The sequence below is a fragment of the Zonotrichia albicollis genome, chromosome 27 (genome assembly GCF_047830755.1).
Source record: "Zonotrichia albicollis isolate bZonAlb1 chromosome 27, bZonAlb1.hap1, whole genome shotgun sequence".
Classification (NCBI taxonomy): Eukaryota; Metazoa; Chordata; class Aves; order Passeriformes; family Passerellidae; genus Zonotrichia; species Zonotrichia albicollis.
The window spans coordinates 2,930,853-2,958,510 of NC_133845.1; the positions used below are offsets into that span (position 1 = coordinate 2,930,853).

The following is a 27,658-nucleotide window of genomic DNA, read 5'->3' on the forward strand; positions in this document are numbered from 1 at the left end:
GAGACTGCTGTTGACACCCAGGCTGTTCATAATGCACACAGTTGGTGTGGGGAGCTCCCAAATCCCTTCCCAGCTCTCCTGGAGAATCCCAAACCTTTCCTGGGAGCTCTGAGCCCTGTGCAGAACAAACACAATCAATAGGCAAAGAAACCAAAGCAGGTGTTTTAGCAATATTTTCTATTGGATTAATAACCAGTAACAAATTGCATTAGGCACAGAAGGAATTAGGGCCGGCACAGGATTTCTCTTTCATTTTGTATCTTCAGTCTCTCATTGATTCCTGCACAAGGAGCTGCCCAGCTGTGTAAATGTTTGTGCTCCTTCCACGCTCATCCAGCCCCCTGAGTGATGGCTCTGGTGGCAGCCAGGGCAGAGGATTAGCTGGAACTGAAGCCCCTGGACCATGAGAGCTCATCACAGCTCTGCTGCTCCGCTGGGATCATCCCTGCTCCGAGCAGATCAGGAATTGCTCAGGACAATAAGGAGCACATGGAGAGCTGTGGCTGTTCACAGCTCCCAAACACGAAATGAGCCCTTCCAGGTGTTTCTGGCTTTCCTTTGGCGTGGTTTGCTGTTGTCACCAGGTGTTTCAGGGCTGCCTGGCAGGGCAGGGACCTCACCTGAAGCTCCACATGCCAGCAGCAGCCAGGCAGCTCCAGGAACCCCCTCAAGGATGAGTTTTCCTACCGATGTGACGCATGGCTGGGTTTGTCTCCTTCCTGTAGGATGAACAAGAGATCATTTCTGGGAGCCTGGGTGGCCCTTTTGGTGATAACAGCACAGCAGAGAGGTGAGTATCTCCCAGCAGGAAAATATTAAAATATTACCCAGCTGGGCTGTGCCCAGAGGGCTTGGGAAATGACCCCAGAGGGTTTGGAAACCATCCCAGAGGGTTTGGGGAACAACTCCAGGGGGTTTGGGGAACAACCCCAGAGGGTTTGGAAAACCATCCCAGAGGCTTGGGAAACACTCACAGCTCCTTGGCTGGAGCAAAAACAAGAATCAGAGTGACCTGAGTGTTCCCCATGGGGAGGGAGGGACTGAGAATCCTGAGGGCTGCTTGTGTTTGTATTTTTTTATGGCTGTGTGTGCACCTGGTGAATTCCAGAGGAAGCAGGGGTTTGGGAAATGCCTGTGTTGGGGCTGCTGAGCAGGCCTGGTAGTGTGGCACTGATAGAGCTGAAGAGGAATTGAGGAATGTCTGCAGCCCTGGAGGAGCAAGACATGAAATGACAGCAGAAATCTGGCTGGGACAAGAAGGGAAAGGTGCCCTGGGGCCTGAAGTGGCTGCTTGTGCCTCAAGCCGATGGATTTTAGGCTGGTAGAAAAGCAGCAGGCTGAAATGTGTCAAAAACCATCTTCTGAAGCACTTTTGGGAGAGACAGTTATGTTCTCTGGCAGTGCCTTTTAGCAGGAAAGTGAATTTTGCAGGGAAATGTGGGAGCAGCCGTGACCCCTCAGGCTGTGACCTGGGCAGGGGGAAGGTGGGCACTGCCAGGAACAAGGTGGGCACTGCCAGGAACGTGGCTCTGGGGGCTGGAATTGGGGCTGTTTGCCCCCCTGAGCACCTGACATGTGGAACAGCCTGTCCTGCCCATCCTGGAGCATTGTGACCGTGTTCACAGGGGTCTGAGGATGAGGATCTGACTCCATGTTTCAGAAGGCTTGATTTATTATTTTATTACATATATTATATTAAAAATATACTAAAAGAATAGAAGAAAAGGTTCCACCAGAAGGCTGGCTAAGAGTAGAAAGGAATGATAACAAAGGCTTGTGGCTCGGACAGAGAGTTCGAGCCAGCTGGGCTGTGATTGGCCATTAATTAGAAACAACCACATGAGACCAATCACAGATGCACCTGTTGCATTCCACAGCAGCAGATAACCATTGATTATATTTTGTTCCCGAGGCCTCCCAGCTTCTCAGGAGGAAAAATCCTAAGGAAAGGATTTTCCATAAAAGACGTCTGTGACAGGGCATGGACCCACTGTCCTCCCATGCAGCCAACACTTACAGGTTTGACTTGGTCACAGTTCCAGGGGAGACAAAATTTACTCAGGGTGCAGCCTGTGGTCCCTCTGCTGTGCCCTGAGTAACCTGGGTGATGATTTTCCTCCTGAGCCTGGCCTAAAGCCAGTCCCACAGCCAGCAGCTCTGCCCTGCTTCAATGATGTTGGGGTTTGGTGCTGTTTTCTCCTTTAGCTGCTGATTTTTGGGTTTGGTGCTGTCTTCTGTGGCCTCTCAGGACTGTCCTGACCCTGCTCTCTTCTCCTTCCAGCTCACACCATGGCAAGCCTGTACCCATACTGGCAGAACGACACCAAAACCCCCAAAGTGGACGATGGCAGCTCCCCTGAAATCAAAATCTCTGTGCCATTCATCTTTTTTGGAGCCCCATACAGAAGCATTTATGTAAGTGGAGAAAGCAGATCCTTCCCTTCATCCTTTCCCTTGCCATTATTGGCTGCATTTTAAACATGCTCTGCCTGTCACCAGGAATTGGAAGATTTATTAGCAGCTACCTGACAAGTTCTTAGATTTCATGAACTGATAGGTTTTATGATTAAGAAAGTCAAAGGTATATTTAATGGGATAATGTTCATAGGAAAGGAATCTAAAAGGCAATAAATTTTCTTTGTGGGTGATTAAATGGCACAGCAAAGCGAAGGGCCTGACACAAGGGACATTATTCCTGCTCCATGACAAGAAACAAGAACATGCAGGACCTGCAGGGGGGAAGAGGGGCAGCAGCTTTGTGGGGGCCCAGGCAAGGCCAGGCTGCTGCTGCTGCTGCTGCTGCTCCAGGTGATGGCACAGCAAACCTGGCTGTGGGGACACCAGGGCTGCGTTGGTGTCACCTGAGCTCACCCAAACCTCAGACAGGGCCCAAATCAGCCTGGCTGTGCCACATCCTGAATTTTGTGGTTTTGTGGGATCAGAAGAGAGGCAAAGACTCATCCCTCCTCCAGCTGGTGTTTGTGCACAGCAGCGCTGGAAAAGCAGAATCCCATTCCATTCCTTCTCCGGTGGGGATTCCAGCACCCAGGGCAGCAGTGCCATTTGTTGTCCATCCTTTGCAAAAATGTTGATTTGGGGAGCATCTTCAGCAGACTCTGGGGAGGCTGAGGTGGCACCTCCCTGCTCTTGGGGAGCCCCAGGATCTGTCACAGATGACAAAACCAAAGGCAGATTTTCCATGCAGCCACCTGCACCACCATCCACATCCCTCAGTGCTGCAGAGCTGAGTAATCCCAAAAACTGAGCAATCCCTCAGCAGATTTGGGTGCCATCTCCTGCAGAACCCTATTTTGAGGAATTTTCAGGGTTTTGGTGCTTTCAGGGTTTTGGGGCCACCATGGGTTGGATGAAGTTGAATCATGCTCGGGCTGCTCACCCTCTGTCCGTGTATAGGGAGAAAGGGTTTGGGTTCACACTTCCCGCCAAACCAACCTCTCTGTGCTGATTTATTCTGCCAAACCACCTCTTGGGGAGCCCCAGGATCTGTCACAGATGGCAAAGGCAGATTTTTCCATGCAGCCAACAGTGTCACCCGTGTCACCATCATCCACGTCCCTCAGTGCTGCAGAGCTGAGTAATCCCAAAAACTGAGCAATCCCTCAGCAGATTTGGGTGCCATCTCCTGCAGAACCCTATTTTGAAGAATCTTCAGGGTTTTGGGGCTTCCTGTACCAACTCTTGCCCACCATGGGTAGGATGAAGCTGAATCATGCTCGGGCTGCTCACCCTCTGTCCATGTACGGGGAGAAAAGGTTTGGGTTCACACTTCCCGCCAAACCAACCTCTCTGTGCTGCCTTATTCTGCCAAACCACCCTTGCTCAGACACCCTGGGGGTCTCCACGCAGGTCAACAACAACGGAGTGATCTCCTTCAACGCCCTGGTCAGCCAGTTCACGCCCGAGGCCTTCCCGCTGACGGACGGCCGCGCCTTCGTGGCGCCCTTCTGGGCCGACGTGCACAACGGCATCCGCGGCGAGATCTTCTACAGGGAGAGCACGGAGCCAGAGCTGCTCCTCAGGGCCTCCAGGGACATCCGCAGGCACTTCAGGGACATGGCCTCCTTCTCTGCCCGCTGGCTCTTCATCGTCACCTGGGAGGAGGTCACCTTCTACGGGGGGAGCAGCACGACGCCGGTGAGGGGCTGCTTGTGGGTGTATATCATGTCTTGTCCTGTAAAGAGGGGAGGTTTTTGTTTTGTGTCTTGTTCCCTCCATAATGGGTAATTCTGGGGGCTCATTCACCTCCAAAGAGGGGAATTTTGGGGGTTGATGAAGGTGTTCTTCATCATCTGTGTGTAAAATTGAGGAGGTGACCTTCTATGGGGGAAGCGGCATGACACTGGTAAGGGACTTCTCATGAGGTTTTTTTATGTCTTGCCCTGTAAAGAGGAAAATTGTTTATTTTATGTCTTGTTCCCTTCAAAGAGGTGAATTTTGGGAATTTTGGGGGTTAAATTTTGGAGGTGTTCTTCATCATCTGTGTAAAAAATTGAGAACGTGATGTTCTACAGGGGAAGCGGCATAACACTGGTGAGGAGCTTCTCATGGGTGTATTTTATGTCTTGTCCTGTAAAGAGGGGAATTTTTTATTTTATGTCTTGTTCCCTCCAAAGAGGTGAATTTTGGGAATTCTGGGGGTTAAATTATGGAGGTCTTCTTCATGATCTGTGTGTAAAATTGAGCAGGTAACCTTCTATGGGGGAAGAAGCACAACGCTGGTGAGGGGCTTCTAATGGGTGGATTTTATGTCTTGTCCTGTAAAGAGGGGAGTTTTTTATGTCTTGTTCCCTCCAAAGAGGTGAATTTTGGGAATTTTGGGGGTTAAATTTTGGAGGTGTTCTTCATCATCTGTGTGTAAAATTGAGGAGATCACCTTCTATGGGTGAGGCAGCATGACACGGGTAAGGGGATTCTCGTGGGTGTATTTTATGTCTTGTCCTGTAAATAGGGGAGGTTTTTATTTTATGTCTTGTTCCCTCCAAAGCGGTGAAATCTGGGGGTTCATTGACCTCCAAAGAGGGGAATTTTGGGGGTTGATGGAGGTGTTCTTCATCATCTGTGTGTAAAATTGAGGAGGCGACCTTCTATGGGGGAAGCAGCACGACGCCGGTGAGGGGCTTCTCGTATGTGGATTTTATCTCTTGTCCTGTAAAGAGGGGAGTTTTTTTTTATTTTATGTCTTGTTCCCTGCAAAGAGGTGAATTTTGGGGGTTAAATTTTGGAGGTGTTCTTCATCATCTGTGTAAAAAATTGAGAACATGATGTTCTACAGGGGAAGCGGCATAACACTGGTGAGGAGCTTCTCATGGGTGTATTTTATGTCTTGTCCTGTAAAGAGGGGAATTTTTTATTTTATGTCTTGTTCCCTCCAAAGAGGGGAATTTTGGGAATTCTGGGGGTTAAATTATGGAGGTCTTCTTCATGATCTGTGTGTAAAATTGAGGAGGTAACCTTCTACGGGGGAAGAAGCACAACGCCGGTGAGGGGCTTCTAATGGGTGGATTTTATGTCTTGTCCTGTAAAGAGGGGAGTTTTTTATGTCTTGTTCCCTCCAAAGAGGGGAATTTTTGGAATTTTGGGGGTTAAATTTTGGAGGTGTTCTTCATCATCTGTGTGTAAAATTGAGGAGATCACCTTCTATGGGTGAGGCAGCATGACACGGGTAAGGGGATTCTCTTGGGTGTATTTTATGTATTGTCCTGTAAATAGGGGAGGTTTTTATTTTATGTCTTGTTCCCTCCAAAGCGGTGAAATCTGGGGGTTCATTCACCTCCAAAGAGGGGAATTTTGGGGGTTGATGGAGGTGTTCTTCATCTGTGTGCAAAAATTGAGGAGGCGACCTTCTATGGGGTAGCGCCACGACACCGATGAGGGGCTTCTTGTGTGTGGATTTTATCTCTTGTCCTGTAAAGAGGAAAATTTTTTATTTTGTGTCTTGTTCCCTCCAAAGAGGTGAAATCTGGGGGTTCATTCACCTCCAAAGAGGGGAATTTTGGCGGTTGATGGAGGCGTTCTTCATCATCCGTTTGTAAAATTGAGTGAGACGCTTTGTGTTCCTGCTCCCCAGTTCCCTTCTGGGCAGAAGGGATTTTTCATTCTCTCCCCAGAGCTTCACTCCCTGCTTTGGAATCCCCAGGGAAAGCATCTCCTCCTCAGTGTTTGCAGGATCCAAGCAAGGCTCTGACACCAATTAGGACTTTTTGGCTTGATCACAACGCATTTCTTGCATACAAATTCAGCTGTTTCTGATGGCAGCTCCCTGCCTGCATGGGAGATTGATCACGCTGATCAGAGCCACACTAATGACTTGGCCACATCACATGGCCACAAATGTGCGAGCTGCAGCTCGCAGGAGGAGGATGGCAGTGGGATGTTTGTCAGGGCATGGACAGCTTTTAAAATATCTGGTGAATTTGTGAGCTGTGACTGCAGCTGATGTCGGGAGGCTCGTGCTGGACTGCTGGTAGGGGTGGAGATAGAATCAGAGTGGTTTGGGTGGGAAAAGATCACCTCATTCCACCCCCTGCCATGGCCAGGGGCACTTTCCTCTAGACCAGGCTGCCCCAAACCTCATCCTTGAACAGCAAATGAGGGATCCAGCTCTTGTCTGGCTTGTTCAGGCTTAGCCTGTGTGCTGTGAGTGCCAAAACATAGCTTCTCCTGTCTCAAGGAGTTGGCTCTGATAAACACTTCAGCTCTTTTCCATTTGTTAGAGAAGCTTGAGATTTCATGCATATTTTTTTTTGCCAGTCCTGGCAGCACTTGCAGAAAAACCCCACATATATATACATTTTTATATATATATATATTTTCAGACAGCAAGCAATATAGAGATCCGTGTATTGCCTGAAGAATTACATTTGCAACACAATGCAATTTATTTTGCTTTAGAGCAGCCTCCCTGCTCAGCAGCAGCCAGGGCTCAGGGTTGGCACGGGGAGTAGCACCATGCAACTTAAGCAGGAATTTCATCGCAATGCAGAAAAACCGCAGGAAATTTGGGAATGTGGCCTCAGGGATGCTGCAGTTGCTGCCTGGAGATGACACCTGAGAAAACGGGTTCATTTTCTGAGGGTTGGACAGAGAGAGTGCTCCATGGCCTCCAAAGAGGGGAATTTTGGGGGTTGATGGAAGTGTTGTTCATGAGGAGAGCCAGGTGCGAGATTCTCCTCCTGCCACCCTCCCAGAGGCTCCTGAGCATGGAAAAGCTGCTGTGGCACTCTCCAAGCGGCACTGCCTCTATGTGTGACAGGTTTGTGATCTCCCAGCATGGCAAAAGGCTTGGCAGAGGTGAGCAAGAGGAAACCAGGAGTACGAGAGAGAATCTCAGGGAAAGGATGAGGAGTGGAAGTGGCTCTGCTGCACTCCCTGCCCTGGTGTGAACTGTGCCATTTGCAGCTGCTCAGAGGCAGCTCTGCCCACACCTCTCCCTCTCTCTCTGTCTCTCCTGACAGCTCCCAGAGCTGCTTCGCCTCCGTGTTCCCGAGTTCTGCTGGCAGGGGCCTCGTTTCCCTGGCAGTGACATCCCCTGTGGCGTGCAGGCTCCCCTCTGGGGCACCCTCAGAGCAATGGGTTTGCTCCAGAGCTCCTGAGATCATCCTCAGAGCAGTGGGTTTGCTCCAGAGCTCCTGCGATAACCCTCAGAGCACTGGGTTTGCTCCAGAGCTCCTGGGATAACCCTCAGAGCACTGGGTTTGCTCCAGAGCTCCTGAGAGAACCCTCAGAGCGGTGGGTTTGCTCCAGAGCTCCTGGGATAACCCTCAGAGTGGTGGGTTTGCTCCAGAGCTCCTGAGAGAACCCTCAGAGCAGTGGGCTTGCTCCAGAACTCCTGAGATAACCCTTGGAGCAGTGGATTTGCTCCAGAGCTCCTGGGATAACCCTCACAGCGGTGGGCTTGCTCCAGAGCTCCTGGGATAACCCTCAGAGCAGTGGGCTTGCTCCATGGGGATGGGACGTGGTGCCAAGTGACCCCCAGCCCTCCCCTTGCTCCAGCAGCCACCAACAGCTCTCAGTGCTCAGGGCTCCTGAGATGGAGCAGGAGAAGCTCTGATGCTTCCCAGTGGGAGATGTTTGGGTCTGTGGCCTTTCCAAAACACCTGGGAATTGTTTCTGTGGCTGCAGTTTCCTCCCCAGTGTGCAGCGCCCACATAGCCAGGCTCAAAGGTTTGCTCAGCATTAATTAAAAAAGACACAGCCCACATTTTGTAAAATCCTGCTTGTTCAGAGGCCTGAGGAGCTGCTCTCAGCATGGATGGGAAGGACAGGGAAATGCAAGGAGCTGAGAGAAGGGACTGACTGAGCTCCCTGCTGCTGGACCTGCAGGGATGGAGAGGATGTCTCAAGGGAAGGAGCTGCTTCTGCCTTTCTGCACAGCCCTAAAAGGGAAGATGGGCTCTTCCCACCTGGATCCTGGCTGGAGTTGGTGGGGCTGGAAATGCAGAGTCATTTCAAGTGAAGGGAGGAACACGAGCAGAGGATTTAGCAGTGGGGAGGGGATTTGGCAGGCAGCAAAGTGCAGGATATACATGGCTGGCTTGGATGTAATCCACCCTCAGCAGTGTTGTAGGATGTGAATGTGGAAGGGAACCGGGAGAGATAATGCAGGAATGGAGCTGAGACACGGTAATGGGAGATAACAGATCACAGCACCAAATCCTGTCAGCTTGTTCTCATGCTGCCATCTATTGGTGTTCCCCGGATCAGAAGTGGTCCTCACATGCTCCCAGGTGGAGGAAGGAGCAGAATGGGAGCTGCTGGAGCTGTGGCAGCAATTTGGGGAGTTTTGGGTCTCATTCCACTTCTGCTCTTCCCTGTGAGGACACCAAATGCTGTCAGCTTGTTCTCATGCTGCCATCTATTGGTGTTCCCCTGGATCAGAGATGGTCCTCACATCCTCACAGCTGGAGGAAGGAGCAGAATGGGAGCTGCTGGAGCTGTGGCAGCAATTTTGGGAATTTTGGGTCTAATTCCACTCCTGCTCTTCACTGTGAGGCTCACCCTGAGCCAGACCTCACTGTGGCAGGAGGGCAGGAGGAAAGCTGTGCCCCCTGTGAAGGTGGCCGTGGTTTCCCACAGGTGAACACGTTCCAGGCTGTCCTGATCACAGATGGGGTGTCCTCCTTTGCCCTGTTCAACTACCACGAGATCAGCTGGACCACGGGCACCGCCAGCGGAGGGGATCCCCTCACTGGGCTCGGCGGGGTGATGGCTCAGGTGAGGCTCCTGCTCCCGTATCCCCATCCCTGATGAGCTCCTGATGGCTGCCTGTGGCTTTTCCAAAGCATCCCTGCTTCCTCAGGCTCCTGAGTCCCTCAGCATCCCCAGCACTGGCCTTGCACTCAGCTGCTGGGGTGAGCACTCCAAAATGTGGTGGTGGCAGCAGTGCCACAGCCAGCCCCTCTGCCTGAGGAAGGGGACATTGCACAAGGAATGCAGGGATCCTGCACCCCCACATTGTTTCCTCGCTTTATCTCTCCCTGCATTGCTCCCCCACTTTATTTTGGCCACTCAGTTCGCACACTTTTAGATCTGTATGTACATACATATGTATCTATATAAACATAAATCTGTGAATATACTTCCCTTCTGCTTGTAGTGCCTGTTTAGCTTTACATTCACATCCAGACAACCTGAAAATAGAAATTTAGACAACCTGAAAACAGAAATTTAGACAACCTGAAAACAGAAATCTCCAGAAAGAGCTGTTAAAACTAAAGAAGATGCACTCAGGGGGAACAGAGAAGTGAGGAAATGCAGAATTGCTTTCCCAAGGTGGGTGATGGAATTTGCTCTCTCTCTGCTTTAGGCTGGCTTCAATGGTGGAAATCTCACCAACTTTTTCAGCATGCCAGGCTCCAGAACCCCAGACATTGTCAATATTGAGGAAACAACCAATGTGAACGTCCCTGGGCGCTGGGCTTTTAAAATAGATGGCAGAGAAATAGACCCAGCCAACGGCTGCAGCCTGAGAGGTAAGGGAGAAATGGCATTGCTTGTCCCCACATTTTGGGGTGCAGTGTAGCAAAAGGTGATGCTGTTGGGGTTCTGCATGATCTGTGCTTTTGCCAGGACATCCCCGTGAGCTGCAGCAGGGACAGAAGCACAAGAGAGGGTTCAGTCCTTGCTCATCTCCAAGTTCCTGCGATAATTGGTTGCAACAGGAAAGACCTGGGGACAGCAATTTCCTCCTGCCCATAAATTAGGGAAGCTGATCTTGTGCCATTTCCCCTGTTTGTGCATGAGGAGCAGCAGGTTTTGCAGGCAGGACAAATGTCATGTGTCTGCAGCAGTTCCAGGGTCTGTGCCCGTCACTGACAGGCCATAAAGGGATTAATCGATGCACAAGGGCTCTGCTGCTGAAAGATTATTGCATTTCCATTTGACAAATAAAACTGTCAGGAGCATCCACTGTGCTCCAGGAGTCTTTCCAGCAAGAGAGGATTGTCATTTGCTGGCAGACAATGGGGAGGGTTCTTTGTGTCCTAGTTTAGGATTACTCGAGGTCCATGAGATCCCAATGCTCTTGCAGCTCCAGCAGTTTTGGGTCCAGCTGCTCCAGCATTTCCCAGCTGCTGAGCCCTGGAAGAAAGGCTGGACTTTGCAGAGAAGCTGGAAACCAGTCCCAGCTCTGCAGGTGACAAGAGGAGTGCGAGTACATCCCACCACTGGATTTAAATTTCACGGTGAATGGCTGATTGCCCTCCACGAGAGGAGACGCAGCACGAGGTGTTGGATCCAAACGACACCCCCTTCCCAAATTCCCCACGCCAGCATGGTTGCAGCGTGGGCCTTGCCAAGAGAAGACATTTGTTGCAGGGAAGCAAAAAACAGCTTGGTTTTCTTTTTTTTTTTTGATAGGAGGCAGGGAAGAGAACAAAAAGTTTAGGAGAGGTAAACTCAGGCAGAGCACGGCAGAAGCCACGCGCTGGAGGAGTGTGAAAAATGTCCAGATGGAGGGGAGAGAAACCCTCACGGGGACTTGCCATCCGTGTGCTCCAGCCTCTCCTGTCTCTCACCAGCCAAACCCGCTCCCTCTGTGGGGCTGTGAGATCACTCAGCACCCTGCTGGGGCTCCTGTGTGGGGTGAGGTTGCTTATCAACAGCTCTTTGGTGTAGTAACTACTACAAGCTCTTCCTGAATGGGAGTAAATTGCTCCTGGGGCTGCTGATGACTGAGTGACTGTTTGACCAGCACAAGGGAACTGTGGAAGTGAGAGCAAAGCTGGAGGATGGTGCAAGTGGAGCAAAAATATTGGAAACTGCATCCAAATGGGGCTTTGCCTTTGGGAAAACAGCACAAATGCCTCTTGTGCCCTGCAATACTGAAGAAGAACCAGAGTGGTGGGTGTCCAAAATGTGTGGAATAACCTTCAAATTCTCCAGCACAGACCTCGGATTTGTGACAGCACTCACAGCATTCCAGGGAGTCGTGGCGTGGGCAGGACTCAAAGAGGATGCACCACACATTAGAAATGAAACTTGGGATTTGCTGAGCGGCTCTTTGCACAAAGAAAGCAGCTGAGAAGCCCAGCAGCAGGACACGGTGGTGGTGTCTCCACCACAGGAGCAGCAGGCCCCGAGGGTGGCTCAGAGCCTGTTTCTGTTTCAAGAGGTGATGTAGCCTGGGTTTTCCCCTTTCTGTCTTTCTAGGACAGTTTCTCCGCCAAGGGGAGATCTTTTGGGACAACGCCAACTGCACCACCAAGTGCCGCTGCCTGGACTTCAACAATGAGATCCTCTGCCAGGACATGGCCTGTGGCCCCTTCGAGGCGTGTGAGACGAAGAGCAAATTCTTCCAGTGCGTGCCGGTGGAGAGCAGCACCTGCGTGGTGTTCGGAGATCCACATTACCACACCTTCGACGGCTTCCTCTTTCACTTCCAGGGTTCCTGCTCCTACCTCCTCGCCAGGCAGTGCTGGCCAGGCTCCCAGCTGCCCTACTTCAACGTGGAGGCCAAGAATGAGAACCGAGGCGGCTCCTCCGTCTCCTGGCTGAGGGATATTTATGTGGAGGTCTACTCGCACAAGATCGTTCTGCCCAGGGGCGGCTTTGGGAAGGCAAAGGTAAGGGCTCTGCTGGAAGGGGAGAACTTGCCAGGGCAGCAGCCTGGAGGGTGTGGGATGGCCCCTCTGAGCCTCGTGTGTCCCGGGGAATGGGCATGGGTGACACAAAGGGCCTGTAGCTTATCAATGGCTCTCCCTCTGTGCATGTGTCTATTCCAACACTGTCGCAGACATCTTTTTTGAAAAATCCTTTGCTTAGGATTTTTCCTCTTGAGAAGCTGAGAGGCCTCACAAACAAAATATAAACAATGGTTATCTGCTGCTGTGGAATGCAATAAGTAGATCTTTGATTGGCCCATGTTGGTTGTTTCTAATTAAAGGCCAATCAAAGTGAGTTGGCTCGGACAGAGAGTCCAAGTCACAAACTTTTGTTATCATTCTTTCTTTATCTATTCTTAGCCAGCCTTCTGATGAAACCCTTTCTTCTATTCTTTTAGTATAGTTTTAATATAATATATATATAATAAAATAATAAATCAAGCCTTCTGAAACATAGAGTCCAGTCCTCATCTCTTCCCTCATCCTAAGACCCCTGTAAGCACCATCACACAAGACCCCACAGCAGGGCTGTCCTGTCTGTGCCCCATCACGAGGGCTCTGCTGTCCCTGGCTCAGCCATCGGGTGTTGTCCCTGCAGGTGGACGACCTGATGGTGTCCCTGCCCATCTCCTTGGACCTGGGTGCAATCAAGGTCTACCAAAGCGGGCTGTCCACTGCCCTGGAGACTGACTTTGGCCTGCTGGTGACCTACGATGGGCAGCACTACGCCTCCGTGTCCGTGCCGGGCTCGTACATCAACGCCACGTGCGGGCTGTGCGGCAACTACAACAAAGACCCTGAGGACGATGTCCTACGCTCGGATGGGAGGGTGGCCACGTCCGTGCCAGAGCTGGGGGAGAGCTGGCAGGTGCCACACCCCGAGCGCAGGTGCTCCACGGGCTGCCTGGAGAACTGCAGCCTCTGCGACCCCGCCACCGAGGCGCTCTACTTCACCCCCGAGTACTGCGGCTTCATCAACAAGAGCGGGGGCCCCCTCTGGGAGTGTGGCTCTGTCCTGGACCCCACTGCCTTCATCCACAGCTGTGTCTACGACCTGTGCAGCGCCAAGGACAATGGCACCGGGCTGTGCCAGGCCATCCAGGCGTATGCCACCGTGTGCCAGGCCCTGGGCATCTCGGTGGGAGAGTGGAGGAGCCAGACGGGATGCGGTGAGTATTTGCCAGGGGTTTGCCTGTGTGCCCAGGAGTGGTGACAGGAGGGAGAGGAAATCCAAGGGAGGGGATTGTCTGGAGCGGAGGGAGTTGGGAGAGAACTGATTGGTTCCTCCTCTCCATGGCATCACACCCTTGCTCTGGCAAAAGTGTGGCACAAGTCAGGCATGAGGTGGGAGCTCCATGTTTGCTCTGGAGGTCATCAGCTGCCATGAGGAGGGTTGGAGGCTGGACTGGAATGGGGACTGGTTGGTCAGTCCACCATCCTTGTCACCTTAAATAGCTGTGGGTGACTCAGTGGCTCTGGGGCTATTTTGGAGAAGCCCAGGACTGGCCAGGGAGGCCTGGGTGGGAAATTGTGACCGTGTTCACAGGGGTCCGAGGATGAGGGAAGAGACGAGGATCTGACTCCATGTTTCAGAAGGCTGATTTATTATTTTATTATATATATTACATTAAAACTATACTAAAAGAATAGAAGAAAGGACTTAATCAGAAAGTTAGCTAAGAATAGAATAAGAAGGAATGATAACAAAGGTTTGTGGCTTGGGCTCTCTGTCCAAGCCATCTGGGCTGTGATTTGCCATTAATTAGAAACAACCAACATGGGCCAATCCCAGATCCCCCTGTTGCATTCCACAGCAGCAGATAACCATTGTTTATATTTTGTTTGTGAGGCCTCTCATCTTCTCAGGAGGAAAAATCCTAAGGAAAGATTTTCCATAAAAGATATCTGTGGCAGGAAATGGGAGGGGCAATCCTACCCCTGAGGGGTTCACAGGTCACTCTGTGTTGTCTCAGTGAGAGGGTGGCAGCTGGCCCAGAACTGTTCTGTAACACGTCCCTCTGTTTGTCACCCCTCTGTGCCCACAGTGGCGGCCGTGCAGTGCCCGGAGCTCAGCCAGTACTCGGTGTGTGCCAGCAGCTGCCCTGCCACCTGCTCAGACCTCACAGCCCCTCTGGCCTGCACCTCGCCCTGCACCGAGAGCTGCGAGTGCCCCGAGGGCCACGTGCTCAGCGCCGACCGCTGCGTGCCCGTCCAGGGCTGCGGCTGCGACGTCAACGGCCGCTACTACCCCGTGGGGGAGTTCTTCTGGGCATCCCCAGACTGCACCGTGCACTGCCGCTGCCAGCCTGGAGGGGAGGCCAGCTGCTTCAACACCACCTGCCCCGAGGGAGAGATCTGCACCATCGAGAATGGCTACCGGGGCTGCTACCCAAAGCGGGAGACCGTGTGTTTGGTGGGGCAGGACCAGGTGCTGCAGACCTTTGATGGCATCACCTTCCCCTACCCGCTGGAGCAGTCATACACGCTGCTCAAGACCTGCCCAGAGAGGCCAGACTTCATCGAGGTGGACATCAACCAGAAGAAGGTCGGCTCTGCTCCCAACGGGCCGCGCGTCGTGCGGGTCCAGGCTGCTGGCCAAGACGTGAAGATTGGAGGCACCAGGCTGTCAGATATAAAGGTAAAGGTGCTGCCCAGAGACAGGGTGGGAGGTGGTGGCTTGTGGTGTGATCCAGTGGAGATTATGGGGCTGTGGCTGTGGACACCACACTTGAGCCATCAAGTGGAGGCCCTTTGGGTGCCTGTGAAGTTGTTGCTCCTTCTGTTTGTTGGGGAGCCTTTCCTGCCTCCTCCTTCTCCTGCAACTTGTTTTTCCCATGGAAGAAACATTGCTTTTTGTGGGGCAAAACCCAAAGATACAGCTCTATGCCCTCACTCAGAGGAGGCTCTGGGCCTTGGAGGGAGGGTCAGGGTCAGGACGTGTTTAATGTGCACAGCGTGGTTGGACAAAGCCACATCACCCCCCTTGAAGCCTCTCCACCTTGTTCCTTGTAGGTGAATGGTTACGATGTGGAGCTGCCCTATTTCCACCCCTCTGGGCGCCTGGAAATCTACCGGACTGACAACAGCACCGTGATGGAGTCTGAGGGGCTCCTGGCCATCAGCTACTACGACTCTGGGCTCCTGGAGATCCACCTGTCCACCTCCTACTTCAACTGCACCGCAGGCCTCTGTGGCCTCTTCAACGACAACGCCACCGACGAGTTCTGGCTGCCCAAGGGCAAGTTCACGGACAACCTGGAGCTCTTCCTGGAGAGCTGGATCACCTTCGACGAGTTCTGCAACGGCGAGTGCGGGGACCTGCTCATGGCTTGCAACAACGACTCGGAGCTGCTCAAGTCCTACCGGAGCCGCTCCAGCTGCGGCATCATCAACGACCCCACCAACAGCTCCTTCCTGGAGTGTCACAGCGTGGTCAACGTCTCGGCCTACTACAGGACGTGCCTCTTCCGCCTGTGCCAGAGCGGGGGCAACGTGTCGGAGCTGTGTGACTCGGTGGCACGCTACGCCAGCGCCTGCAAGAACGCCGACGTGGACATCGGCCAGTGGAGGAGCCACAGCTTCTGCCGTGAGTCCACCAAAGCTCTTCATCACCCTCATTGGGGAGGAGGGAGGTTGGAAGCCACCAAAACCAGGCAGAGTCGTTTTGGTGGGGATCTGTGGGCAGAGCAGCTTTTTTGGGGGATGCTGGAATCACAGGCAGTGGTTTCTGGTGCCAGCAGAGAGAGATTTCCCAGGGAAGCAGTTTCAGGGTGGTATTTCAGGAGGCAGCAGAAGTTTTATGGGGCACTGTAGGAGCATTCTGGAGCTGCAGATGGTGTCTGGCGGTGCTGTACGCCACCACCAGAGGATAATTTGAATAACACTGGATTTTAGCTGTCGCTGTAAACTTGCCTCATAACTCATAAGCAAATGTGACAAATCCCGAGTGTGGCAGTAGATGGTGGGAAGGCTGTGTCTGTCTCTGCCTCAGAGGTGTTTGTTTGGGAAATAATCGGAGGAGATGATGTTTGGCGCATGGCAGGACAGGGTTGAGATGTGAGGGGAGAAAGGGTTGCAAAGGGAATGGGATGAGCCAGTGGCCACAAGGTGCTGGAACAGTTTCCCCTTTTCCCCAAATCCATCACCACCCACTTTTTGCCACTTCCTCACCCCGTGTTGTCGGAGCTGGGGGCTCAGGCTCTGTGTTTGCCAACCCTGCAGCTCTCGCCTGCCCAGAGAACAGCCACTTTGAGGAGTGCATGAGCTGCGTGGAGACCTGCGAGAGCCTGGCCTCGGGCCCCGTGTGCAGGGACACCTGCTCGGAGGGCTGCCAGTGCGACGAGGGCTTCGCCCTGCGCGGCACCCGCTGCATCCCGCGCCGAGAGTGCGGCTGCAACTTCGAGGGCCGGCAGCTGGCCACCAACCAGACCTTCTGGATGGACATCTCCTGCCACTTCCTGTGCTACTGCAACGGCTCGGACAACAGCGTGTACTGCGAGAACGTGTCCTGCAAGGACGACGAGTATTGCCTGGAGGAGAACGGCCTCTACTACTGCCACGTCCGCACTGATGCCTCCTGCATCATCTCGGGCTATGGGCACTACCTGACCTTTGATGGCTACTCCTTCGACTTCCAGAGCAGCTGTGAGCTGGTGCTGGTCACCAGCATCTCCCGGCCCAGGGTGGAGCGCTCGGACACGTTCCCAGCGTTCACTGTCACGGCCAAGAACGAGGATCGGGACACCTCTCTGGCCTTGTGGGTGAAGCAGGTGGAAGTGGAGGTCTTCAATTACAGGATTGTCATCCACCGTGCCTACAAATACACTGTGCTGGTGAGTGCAGGGCCGTGAGGGCTCTGATTATTTCTGCAGGAGTTAAACCCTAGACATGAGGCTTTAGGGCTTACAAGGTTTTCTGGGTGTCAGGTTATGCCTTGGGCTCGTCCTAGCGTGCTGCCAAGCACAACTTTTGGAGAGGATTTTTGTTTTGGCTGTGGAGGCGAGGTCAGCAGGGAATTTTGGGGGTTGGTGGAGGTGCTCTTCATGATCTGTGTGTAAAATTGAGGAGGTGATGTTCTACAGGGGAAGTGGCATGACACTGGTAAGGGACTTCTCATGGGTGTATTTTATGTCTTGTTCTGTAAAGAGGACTTTTTTTTTTTATGTCTTGTCCCCTCCAAAGAGGTGAAATTTGGGGGTTCATGCACCTCCAAAGAGGGGAATTTTGGGGGTTGACAGAAGTGTTCTTTATCATCTGTGTGTAAAATTGGGAATGCCGAGCCGCCCTTATTTTTGTCCTTCTGTGGAAGCTCCCACCACCACTCCCCCTCACAGTGTGCCTCGTTCCCTCCCTGCAGATCAACGACGAGCGTCTCTACCTGCCCCTGAAGCTGGGCCAGGGCAAAGTGAACATCTTCGCCTTCGGTTTCCACATCGTGGTGGAGACTGACTTCGGGCTGAAGGTTGTGTATGACTGGAAGACCTTCCTGTCTGTCACCATCCCACGGGGCTTCCAGAACCTCACCTATGGCCTCTGTGGCCGCTACAACGGCAACCCCGAGGACGACCTGGTGGCTGCAGGGGGTATGCCGGCCTCCAGCATCAGTGACTTTGTGCAGAGCTGGGCCAAGCGGGACGCGTTCTGCCGCGTGGGCTGCGGCGACCGCTGCCCGGCCTGCGGCAAGGTGGAAGGGTTCTGGAAGCCCCAGCAGCTCTGCAGCCTCATCCCCAGCCAGAGCGGTGTCTTTGCCAAGTGCCACAGCAAGATCAACCCCGGCTTCTTCTACAAGAACTGTCTCTTTGATACCTGTGTTGATGGGGGGGCCATGCAGACAGCCTGCAGCTGGCTGCAGAACTATGCCAGCACGTGCCAGACTCAGGGCATTGCCATCACCGGCTGGAGGAACTTCACCTCGTGCTGTAAGTGCCACCCTGCCTCCAGGTCCTTCTTTTCCTGGGGTGCCAGGGAGGGGGAGGCCAATGGCCTGGCAGCTAATCTCTCCCAGGCTTTCTGTGTGAACTCTGGGACACTGTAATCTCCTGGAGTTGTCACAAATTGCCAATCCCTCCCACATTTACTGGGTGAACTCTGGGACACCGTAATTTCCTGGAGTTGTCACAAACTGCATGTGGTACAGCAGGAGCAGGGTTGGAAAAGGGGAAGTCTCAAGGTCAGAAGGTAGAGGGATGGAAAAGGGTAAGCCTCAGGCTCAGAAAGGGCAGGGATGAAAAATACAAAGCCCCAAGCTCAGAAAGGACAGGGATGAAAAGGGGAAGCCTCAGGCTCAGAAGGGATATGGACACAAAGGGGAAGCCTTAAGCTCAGAAGGGACCGGGATGGAAAATGGAAAGCCCCGAGGTCAGAAGGGACAGGGATGGAAAATGGAAAGCCCCGAGGTCAGAAGGGACAGGGATGGAAAATGGAAAGCCCCAAGGTCAGAAGGGACAGAGATGGAAAATGGAAAGCCCCAAGCTCAGAAGGCATCAGCCATCCCCCACTGCTAACCAGGAATTATTTCAGTCAGCCTCGGTGCCAGCAGTGCGTGTTGCTCTAATGAAGCTGCAGCCCCTTGTCAATAGGATGATGATGTGCTGTTCAATCAGGCTCCTGAGGATGGGCACCGCACGCATCCCTGGCAGCCAATCTGTCTGGCAAATCAAATGGGAAGTAATTGTCCTTGCTAACGAGACTGAAAATTAAATTTGTGTCGTTTTCCCTTCTAACAAGCAAGCTCATGGCTCAGAGGCCCCTCTCTCACAGGGTGGTGAGGCCACAGACTGGCACCATGAATCAGTCCCTGGTGGGGAGCCAGGCTGGTGGTGTCCATGGAGCTAATCCGTGCCTGTTTTGTCCCCTGCTCAGCTGTCAGCTGTCCCCCCAACAGCCACTACGAGAGCTGTGTGTCCCTGTGCCAGCCCCGGTGTGCTGCCATCCGGCTGAAGAGCGACTGCAGCCACTACTGCGTGGAGGGCTGCCAGTGTGACCCTGGCTATGTCCTCAATGGCAAGAGCTGCATCCTGCCCCACAACTGTGGCTGCTACTCTGATGGCAAATACTACGAGGTACGCAGCTCTTGGGGCCTGCTCCCTCCCTCTGGATGATATTGCTGGGCAGAATTTGAGTGGGGAAGACAGGCTGGGCTGGTAGCAGGGCTAGAGAGGAGAGGGATGTCCTTCCTTGGTGTGCTGCATAGAGAGACCTTCTGTGCAAAAAAAAATCATGCAGTTTGTTGGGTGAAGGTGACCTGGGTGTCAAGCACAGAAAGGAGCTGGTGGAGGTTGGATGGAGAGAAGGTGGCGACTGGGAAGACTGTTTGATGAGTGCCAAACTCCAGTATTATATGATCACATTGTGGTAGGTATTCACACATCATTGATTTAGTGTTTCACGTGAAATTTGCTTTTTCGTAGCTACTGGATGTCACTGAGGAGTTTGAAGCCACAGAGTGTTGTGCTGATAGCACTAGTCCTATCATAGTGGCTTGTATTTTGTGCCAGTGAAACTGTTCTGTGTAAGGTGCCTGTGCTCCATGAGGAGCCAGTATTGGGGTACTGTCAAATGGGCTTCCTTGCAGGTGGGTTGGTGGCTGGCAGAATGCAAGAAAGAGGCCAAGGTGGGGGGGTATTAAGCACTGTGGCTTTGTGTATGCACAAGAGGTGAGGGAGGTTTCGGCAGCAGTGCAAACCTGAGTGTGGGTAGCAGAGATGCTGCAAGGCAGGTTCAAGCCGCCAGCATGTTCTCTGCCCTCGTTTCCTGCTCTTGCTTGTCGTGTGACAGAGGGGTGCAAACCCTGTCCCAGACACCCCCTGGGCTCACAGGGCAGCCGCTGACGGGTCCCTCTTTCAGCCCAAGCAGCTCTTCTGGAGCGGGGACTGCACACGGCGCTGCCGCTGCTTCCGGCGCAACCTGATCCAGTGCGACCCGCGGCACTGCAAGTCCGACGAGGAGTGCGGGCTGCGCAACGGCGTCCGCGGCTGCTTCAGCACCCGCAGCTCCTTCTGCCTGGCGGCCGGCGGCGGCGTCTTCCGCACCTTCGACGGCGCCTTCCTGCGCTTCCCCGCCAACTGCGCCTTCGTGCTCTCCACCATCTGCCAGAAGCTGCCCGACTTCTCCTTCCAGCTCATCATCAACTTCGACAAGTGGTCCTCGCCCAACCTCACCATCATCTCCCCCGTGTACTTCTACATCAACGAGGAGCAGATCCTCATCAGCGACAGGAACACTGTCAAGGTGAGGTCTCGTCAGGGGCTGGGAGGGGATGGTGGGTGGCAGTCCAGGCTGCACGATGGTCTCCACAAGGACTCCAGACTACTGTCAATGTCTTCACAGCTGGGGTAGTGGGAAGCAGCTGTGAAATCTTTTATGAGTAGCTCATGCCTGTAGGAGTGTTGAGGGGTAGGATGGTCAGGATGGACGGAGAGGAGAGATCTCTGAAGCCAAGTTGTGGAACTTGTGGTTTATTGCAAAGGGCCTGGGTGCAGGGCCCTGCTTGGAGATGCCAGCCACAGCTCAGAGCAGGACTGAGAGAGGAGAGGGGGAGAGAGGATGAGAGGGTAAGAGAGTAAGAGGGGAAGAGAGTAAAAGGCCAAGAGAGCAAAGTGTAACAGTGCGCAGAAGGGTGAGAGAGTGAGGTTCCTGTTACAATACAATAAATCTTCTTCTGTATTAAATATTCTAATTCTCACTAACCAATCTAGTCCAATATACAAATCCTATAGCATTTACATACAACCCATAAGAATCATTACATTACCATACTGTGTTACATTTTAAACCCTAAAAACTCCTCATTGGGCCCCTTCTGCCAAGCTGGCAGGGTCTGCTCTGACCCTTGGGCCTGTCTGCAAGCAGAGGGTGTTGTTCCATCAAAAGGGGATCACCTTCAGCAGCCACACCATTGTTTTCCAGTTGTTCGGTAACTGAGGGATCTCAAAGCTTGCTTTCATTACAATCTTGCTTATAGTTTCTATATTCTCAAAATCTTTTGCCAGACAGTCATACTTATAAGGCTTTCCTGTTTCATCTTCCCCAACGCATGCCCACACACCTGTAGGCAGAGGATACAGGAGGGATGTCAGCTTTGTGTCCTTTTCCCACAATAGGTGAACGGAAGCCTCGTGAGCATCCCCTTCGTCACGGGGCTGTCCACCAAGATCTTCAGCCAGGAGGGCTTCCTGGTCATCGACTCCAGCCCCGACATCCAGATCCGCTACAACGGCTTCAACGTCATCAAGATCATCCTCGGGGAGCGGCTGCAGAACAAGGTGTGCGGCCTCTGCGGCAACTTCAACGGCGACCTCACCGACGACTACGCCACGCTGCGCGGCAAGCCGGCCGTCAGCAGCGTGGTGCTGGCGCAGAGCTGGAAAACCAACGGCATGCAGAAGAGGTGAGTGCACAGCCAGCCCTTCCCCAGCAGCTGGGAGCGGGAATGGGAGAAGGGCTGGCCGTGAAAGGAGCTCCCACCACGTGTCCGGTGCCCACAGCTGCAACGAGCTGCAGTACTCGCAGTACGCCGCCTCCTGCGACAACGTCCAGATCCAGGAGCTGCAGAGTGACAACTTCTGCCTGAAGCTGACCGACATGAAAGGCTTCTTCCAGCCCTGCTACGGCCTCCTGGATCCTCTGCCTTTTTATGAGTCCTGCTTTCTGGATGGCTGCTACAACCACAAGAAGGTCCAGCTGTGCGGCTCGCTGGCTGCCTACGGGGAGGCCTGCAGGACCTTCGGCATCCTGGGCACCGACTGGATCGAGAAGGAGAATTGCTGTAAGAGAACTGGGGCTGCTCGGGTCGAGGGGAGCCATGTCCCACTGGGGAGAGGGGACAGAGGTGGCTGCCCCACGGTCTGAGGGTAAAAGTTGTGTTTGTGCTGTGTCTTGTGCTGTTTAGCAGGAGTGGTGGAAGATCCCTGCGTGGGCGCCGACTGCCCCAACCGCACCTGCGAGCTGGACAACGGGGGGGAGCTGTGCGGCTGCATCGAGCCCCCGCCCTATGGGAACAGTGAGTGCCCTGCTCCCAACCCTATAGGAACAGTGAGTGCCCTGCTCCCAACCCTATGGGAACAGTGAGTGCTCTGCTCCTGGCCCTATGGGAACAGTGAGTGCCCTGCTCCTGGCCCTATGGGAGCAGTGAGTGCCCTGCTCCTGGCCCTATGGGAGCAATGAGTGCCCTGCTCCTGGCCCTATGGGAACAGTGAGTACTCTGTTCTTGGCCCCATGGGAGCAGTGAGTGCCCTGCTCCTGGCCCTATGGGAACAGTGAGTGCCCTGCTCCTGGCCCTATAGGAACAGTGAGTGCCTTGCTCCTGGCCCTATGGGAACAGTGAGTGCTCTGCTCCAGGCCCTATAGGAACAGTCAGTCCTCTGCTCCTGGCCCTATGGGAACAGTGAGTGCTCTGTTCCTGGCCCTATGGGAACAGTGAGTGCTCTGCTCCTGGCCCTATGGGAGCAGTGAGTGCCCTGCTCCTGGCCCTATGGGAGCAGTGAGTGCCCTGCTCCCAACCCTATAGGAACAGTGAGTGCTCTGTTCCTGGCCCTATGGGAACAGTGAGTGCTCTGCTCCTGGCCCTATGGGAACAGTCAGTCCTCTGCTCCTGGCCCTATGGGAACAGTGAGTGCTCAGCTCCTGGCCCTATGGGAACAGTGAGTGCTCTGCTCCTGGCTGTGGGGTCAGTGACAGGCTCCACCTTGGATCATTATGCTACAGGGGCTTTGGGAAGGGATGTGCTGAGGGCTGTGACCTCTGCCAAGATGGGTTTTCCTAACCATGGAGGAGAGGAGAGAGCAGGGAACAGCTTTTCTAGGGTGCAGATTATGGGTATCTCTGGTTTGGGAGCACTTTGAGCAGCAGGGGTGTAGGCTGGCCAGAACACACCACAGGAGATGATCCCAGCCCATTTCTAGTGGAGGAAAGAGGTGCCAAGGGGCCATTTGTGGTGATCTGAAGTTGTGTCATCCTCTCCTCCAGCCACCCACGACATCATTGATGCAGAGGTGACCTGCAAGGCTGCCCAGATGGAGGTGTCCATTTCGAAGTGCAAGCTGTTCCAGCTGGGCTTTGAGCGGGAGGGCGTGCGGGTCAACGACCGCCACTGCCCTGGCATCGAAGGGGAGGACTTCATCTCCTTCCAGATCAACAACACCAAGGGAAACTGTGGCAACCTGGTGCAGGTGAGCTGGGATGCAGGGCACACAGGGCTGGGAGTGTGGGACAGTCCACTGCAGTCCAGCTCAGCTCCAGGGTTGGGGCAGGGCAGTGCAAGGGATGCTTGGGAGGTGCTTTAATGGGCTGGGGGCCAAGGAGAACACAGGAGGGTTTTGTAGAGTAGGGAGGCAACTCCAAGCCCCACCATTTGTGGCCAGAGGTGGAGGGGCAGCAGGTCCCTTGTCACTCAGCTCATTTAGAGGTGCTCATTGGGAGCAGGGAAGCAGGGACAGCTGGCATTAAGCAGTGCCCTGTGCTCCCTCTGCAGTCCAACAGCACTCACATAGTGTACAAGAACACGGTGTGGATCGAGAGTGCCAACAACACGGGCAACATCATCACCCGGGACAGGACCATCAACGTGGAGTTCTCCTGTGCCTATGAGCTGGACATCAAGATCTCCCTGGACTCAGTTGTGCGGCCAATGCTCAGGTAGGAGCAGGGCCTTACCTGGGTGAGGCAGCGCTGGTTCTGAAGCCAGGCAACAATTTGGGGGTTCAAAACCTTTCCACCAGCTGAGCCAGTGTTTCTTTGTCATCGTTAGCGTGATTAACCTGACGGTGCCGACACAGGAAGGGAGCTTCACCACCAAGATGGCTCTGTACAAGAACTCATCCTACAAGCACCCATACAGGCAGGGCGAGGTGGTGCTCACCACCCGGGACGTGCTCTACGTGGGGGTCTTTGTGGTGGGGGCCGACTCCAACCACCTGATCCTGATGCTGAACAAGTGCTACGCCACCCCCTCGCGGGACAGCAACGACAAACTGCGCTACTTCATCATCGAGGGAGGGTGAGCTGCCATGAGCCCTGATGGTTTTCATGGTGTCTGGAAGGGTGGTGGCATCAGCTGGGACAAGGACCTTGAGGCCAATGGGATGGTTGATCAAAATCTGGAAAGGGTGATGAGTGTTGTTAGAGCAGGAGTTAATTTGCTTGGTGTGGACACCTACATGTAACAGAGTACCAGGTGCAGAGAGGAGCTCTTTCCTTGTGTCCACGATGCTGTGGACAGCACCTAACTGCAGGAGACAGGGGAATATGGATCATGCACAGGCATTTTGGGAAGTTGGGAATGCCAGAGAGAGGTGACAGAGGCATGGTATGGCACCCTTGAACAGACAAGCCATGGCAGGGTCTAAGCACGCCACTGTGGGACCTGGGGTGAGGGCTTTATGGGGACAGGAAGGATCACAGGAGGGTGGTGCTGAGCATCAGTGCTCTGCACAGGTGCCAAAACATGAAGGACAACACCATTGGCATCGAGGAGAACGGCGTGTCCCTGACGTGTCGCTTCCACGTCACCGTCTTCAAGTTCATCGGGGACTACGACGAGGTTCACCTGCACTGCGCCGTGTCCCTCTGTGATTCTGAGAAATACTCCTGCAAAATTGTGAGTGGGGCCAGTGCAGAGGGCGGGGATGCTTCATTTGGAGGGCTCTTGCAGCGTGCAGTGAGCCCTGATGGTGTGGCATTGGAGAGGTGACCAGAGATGTAGCCCTGGGGGTGAGATGGGGGGGTTGTGTGTCCCTCTAGGCAAGGGGAGGACATGCTCTGTCACAGGCAGGTCACCCTGGCACCTTGTGACCATGTTCACAGGGGTCTGAGGATGAGGGAAGAGATGAGGATCTGACTTCATGTTTCGGAAGGCTTGATTTATTATTTTATTACATGTATTACATTAAAACTATACTAAAAGAATAGAAGAAAGGATTTCCTCAGAAGGCTGGCTAAGAATAGAAAAAGAATAGAAAAAGAAGGAATGAATAACAAAAGCTTGTGTCTCTGACAGAGAGTCCGAGCCAGCTGGACTGTGATTGGCCATGAATTAGAAACAACCACATGAGACCAATCACAGATGCACCTGTTGCATTCCACAGCAGCAGATAACCATTGTTTGCATTTTGTTCCTGAGGCCTCCCAGCTTCTCAGAAGGAAAAATCCTAAGGAAAGGATTTTTCATAAAAGATGTCTGTGACAGGGCCTGTGCTCTCTGAGCCTGGTTGCAGGGTCCCTCAGGGAGCTGGGACAGGTGGAGGGGCACAGAGGGGGCCTGGGTGAGGCTGAGGGTGACAGAGGTGCTGTTTATCCCCACACAGAACTGCCCTCAGCACACGAGGATGGCCAGTGCCTTCGGCGAGGAGTCCAAGGAGCAAATCCTATCAGTGGGACCTATCAGGAGGAAGAGTAAGTGCGGGACCCCATGGAAAGCTGGGGGGTCTGTCTGCCATCCCAGCCTCGAGGAGCCAAGAACCAGGGCTGTGGGAGCATGGCTCAGGTGTCCCCCTTTGCTGTTTGTGCCCAGGATCAGACTGGTGCGAGGACAACGGAGGCTGTGAGCAGATCTGCACGAGCCAGGCGGACGGGCCCTTGTGCAGCTGTGTGACAGGGACACTGCAAGGGGACGGCAAGAGCTGCAGGGGCAAGTACCGGGGTCAGGGTGGGCACAGCAGGGCACTGCCACCCCCAAAACGGGGGCTGTGGGGTGAGCAGTGCAGGAAAGGGGCTGGGATGTGAGGTGTGTCACAGACAGAAGGGGTGTGGAGGGCAGGGAGCCAGATGTGCCCTGTCCCTGTCACCTGAGGGCTGTGCGGGCACTGCTGGCACTGTGCATCCCATGGGATCTTCATCCTCTGGCTAGGGGAAAACAACCTCAAAAAATGCTCATTTTCCTTAAAGTTAAACAAAATAACCTCATCTCACATGGATCTTGTTGCATTGGCAGCCTCCAGCTCCTCAGGGGAGCACTTGGGTGGGCACCAGCCTGGCAGGATTTGGGGGGCATCTGGCAGGGAGGCACTCAGAGCCCCATCTCACGTGGATCTCGTTGTGTTGGCAGCCTCCAGCTCTTCAAGGGGAACATTTGGGTGGGCACCAGCCTGGCAGGATTTGGGGGGCATCTGGCAGGGAGGCACTCAGAGCCCCATCTCACGTGGATCTCGTTGTGTTGGCAGCCTCCAGCTCTTCAGGGGAGCACCGTGCTCGAGTGACCCTGCTGCTGGCGGCCCAGCTGTGGCTGTGGCTGCGCTCGGCCCCGCGGCCCCTGACCTCGTAGGCGCGGCCCCGCCGCCCAGCCAAAAACTGTTCTCGCGCCAGCCTGAGTCTTTGTAGGGTAGGAGACAGCCCCCCCTGCCATGGCCACGCCGCTGCCCACCCGGCCAGGCTGCCAGGAGGCCGAGGGATGTCACCTGAGCGAGGTGGGACGCGGAGCCGGCGGTGACGTGCAGCCGGCACAGCGATGGCCGGAGGAAGAGGAGGATGTTGATGTTTGCCAGCAGCAATGTGGGACCGGGGTTTGGGGTTTGGGGTTTTTTTACAGCTTTCCATCGTTGATGTGGACTCACGGAGGGGTTTTGCAGCTTTTCCCCAGGCTCTCCCTTGTGGGGTGGTGAGGTGGCCCACAGCAGTGTTAGTGTGGGACAGGGTGGAGCACGTGCTGTCCCCTCACACCTCCACTGTCCTTGGGAGCTGCCACCAGGGTCTAATGAGCTCACAGACTCAAGCAGAGGTAGGTGTTGGGGCACAGAGCAGTGCATTGCCATCTCTGGGTGTTGTGGCACCTTGGGACCTTGTCACCCTCTGACTCTCTGGAGCAGAGGTGGTGCTGAGGTTTGGTTCACAGAGCCAAACTCATCCATGGGGGCCTGGAAATCTTGGCATTGTGCTGTGGTGGTGACAAGCTGTGCCAATAATTGGAAAGAGGTGCTTTCTGGTGGGCAGGAACAAAATCAGAGGAAGGAGGGATGAAATTCTCTGCTATGTTTGCATGGTGTGCAGGGGTTGAAGGTCAGAGCAGGGTTGGGGTCTGTGGGCACAGGGCAGCATTGGGGTGCTGGTGAAAGAGTGGGGAGCAGCCTTGGGGTGCTGGTGGGTGTTGGGGGGGCTGTGTTGGTGTCTTGTCTTGTGTTTGTACTCTGTGAAACGGCTGCGTGGGAATAAAAAGTGTTGTAATCCTTCGTAAGCACCGGCTCCTGTGTGATGGGGGTGAGGAACAGCAGGGCCTGGAGGACACCAAGGCTGCCAAGAGACCCTGGGAGGGATGGACAGGGAGTTTTGGGGTGCCAGGCAGGGGCACAGCAGAGCTGAGGGCACGGGTTGTGGCTGGATGTGGGTCTGGCAGGTTTGCCGTGGGGTGGGCTGGGATGTGGGGCAGAAGGAGCAGAGGAGATTTTGGTTCTGGGACAGAGGGCAGCTGGTTCCTTTTCCTCAAGACAAAAGGTGGGTAACAGAATGTCATGGACTCTGCTCTGCTTGTTCTCTGCCTCTCAGCTCCCTCTCTCTGCCCTCTGCACCTCCCTCGTTGCTCTCCAGGTCTCCCATCTCCCTCTCCAGTC

The 27,658-nt window shown here is 54.0% G+C and overlaps 1 protein-coding gene across 1 annotated transcript; it reads left to right on the forward strand.

Moving 5' to 3' along the window:
- On the forward strand, positions 1–27,429 carry TECTA (tectorin alpha). Its single transcript, XM_074527839.1, has 23 exons — positions 1–790; positions 2,282–2,415; positions 3,868–4,155; positions 9,097–9,234; positions 9,827–9,992; positions 11,671–12,083; positions 12,721–13,291; positions 14,168–14,760; positions 15,135–15,708; positions 16,344–16,954; positions 17,479–18,040; positions 18,984–19,183; positions 19,968–20,351; positions 21,224–21,510; positions 21,608–21,888; positions 22,012–22,122; positions 23,088–23,290; positions 23,593–23,756; positions 23,869–24,117; positions 24,555–24,717; positions 25,424–25,511; positions 25,630–25,746; positions 26,279–27,429. The coding sequence occupies exons 1-23, from the start codon at positions 727–729 to the stop codon at positions 26,377–26,379; spliced, it is 6,462 nt and encodes a 2,153-aa protein (XP_074383940.1). The 5' UTR covers positions 1–726; the 3' UTR covers positions 26,380–27,429.
- Positions 27,430–27,658: the final 229 nt, after the last annotated feature.

Coding starts and splice junctions, on each gene's coding strand:
- TECTA (XM_074527839.1), top strand. CDS start 727: ATGAACAAGAGATCATTTCTGGGAGCCTGGGTGGCCCTTTTGGTGATA. Junction 19,184..19,967: donor CTGATGGCAAATACTACGAG/GTACGCAGCTCT, acceptor TCCCTCTTTCAG/CCCAAGCAGCTCTTCTGGAG. Junction 23,757..23,868: donor GTTGTGCGGCCAATGCTCAG/GTAGGAGCAGGG, acceptor TGTCATCGTTAG/CGTGATTAACCTGACGGTGC.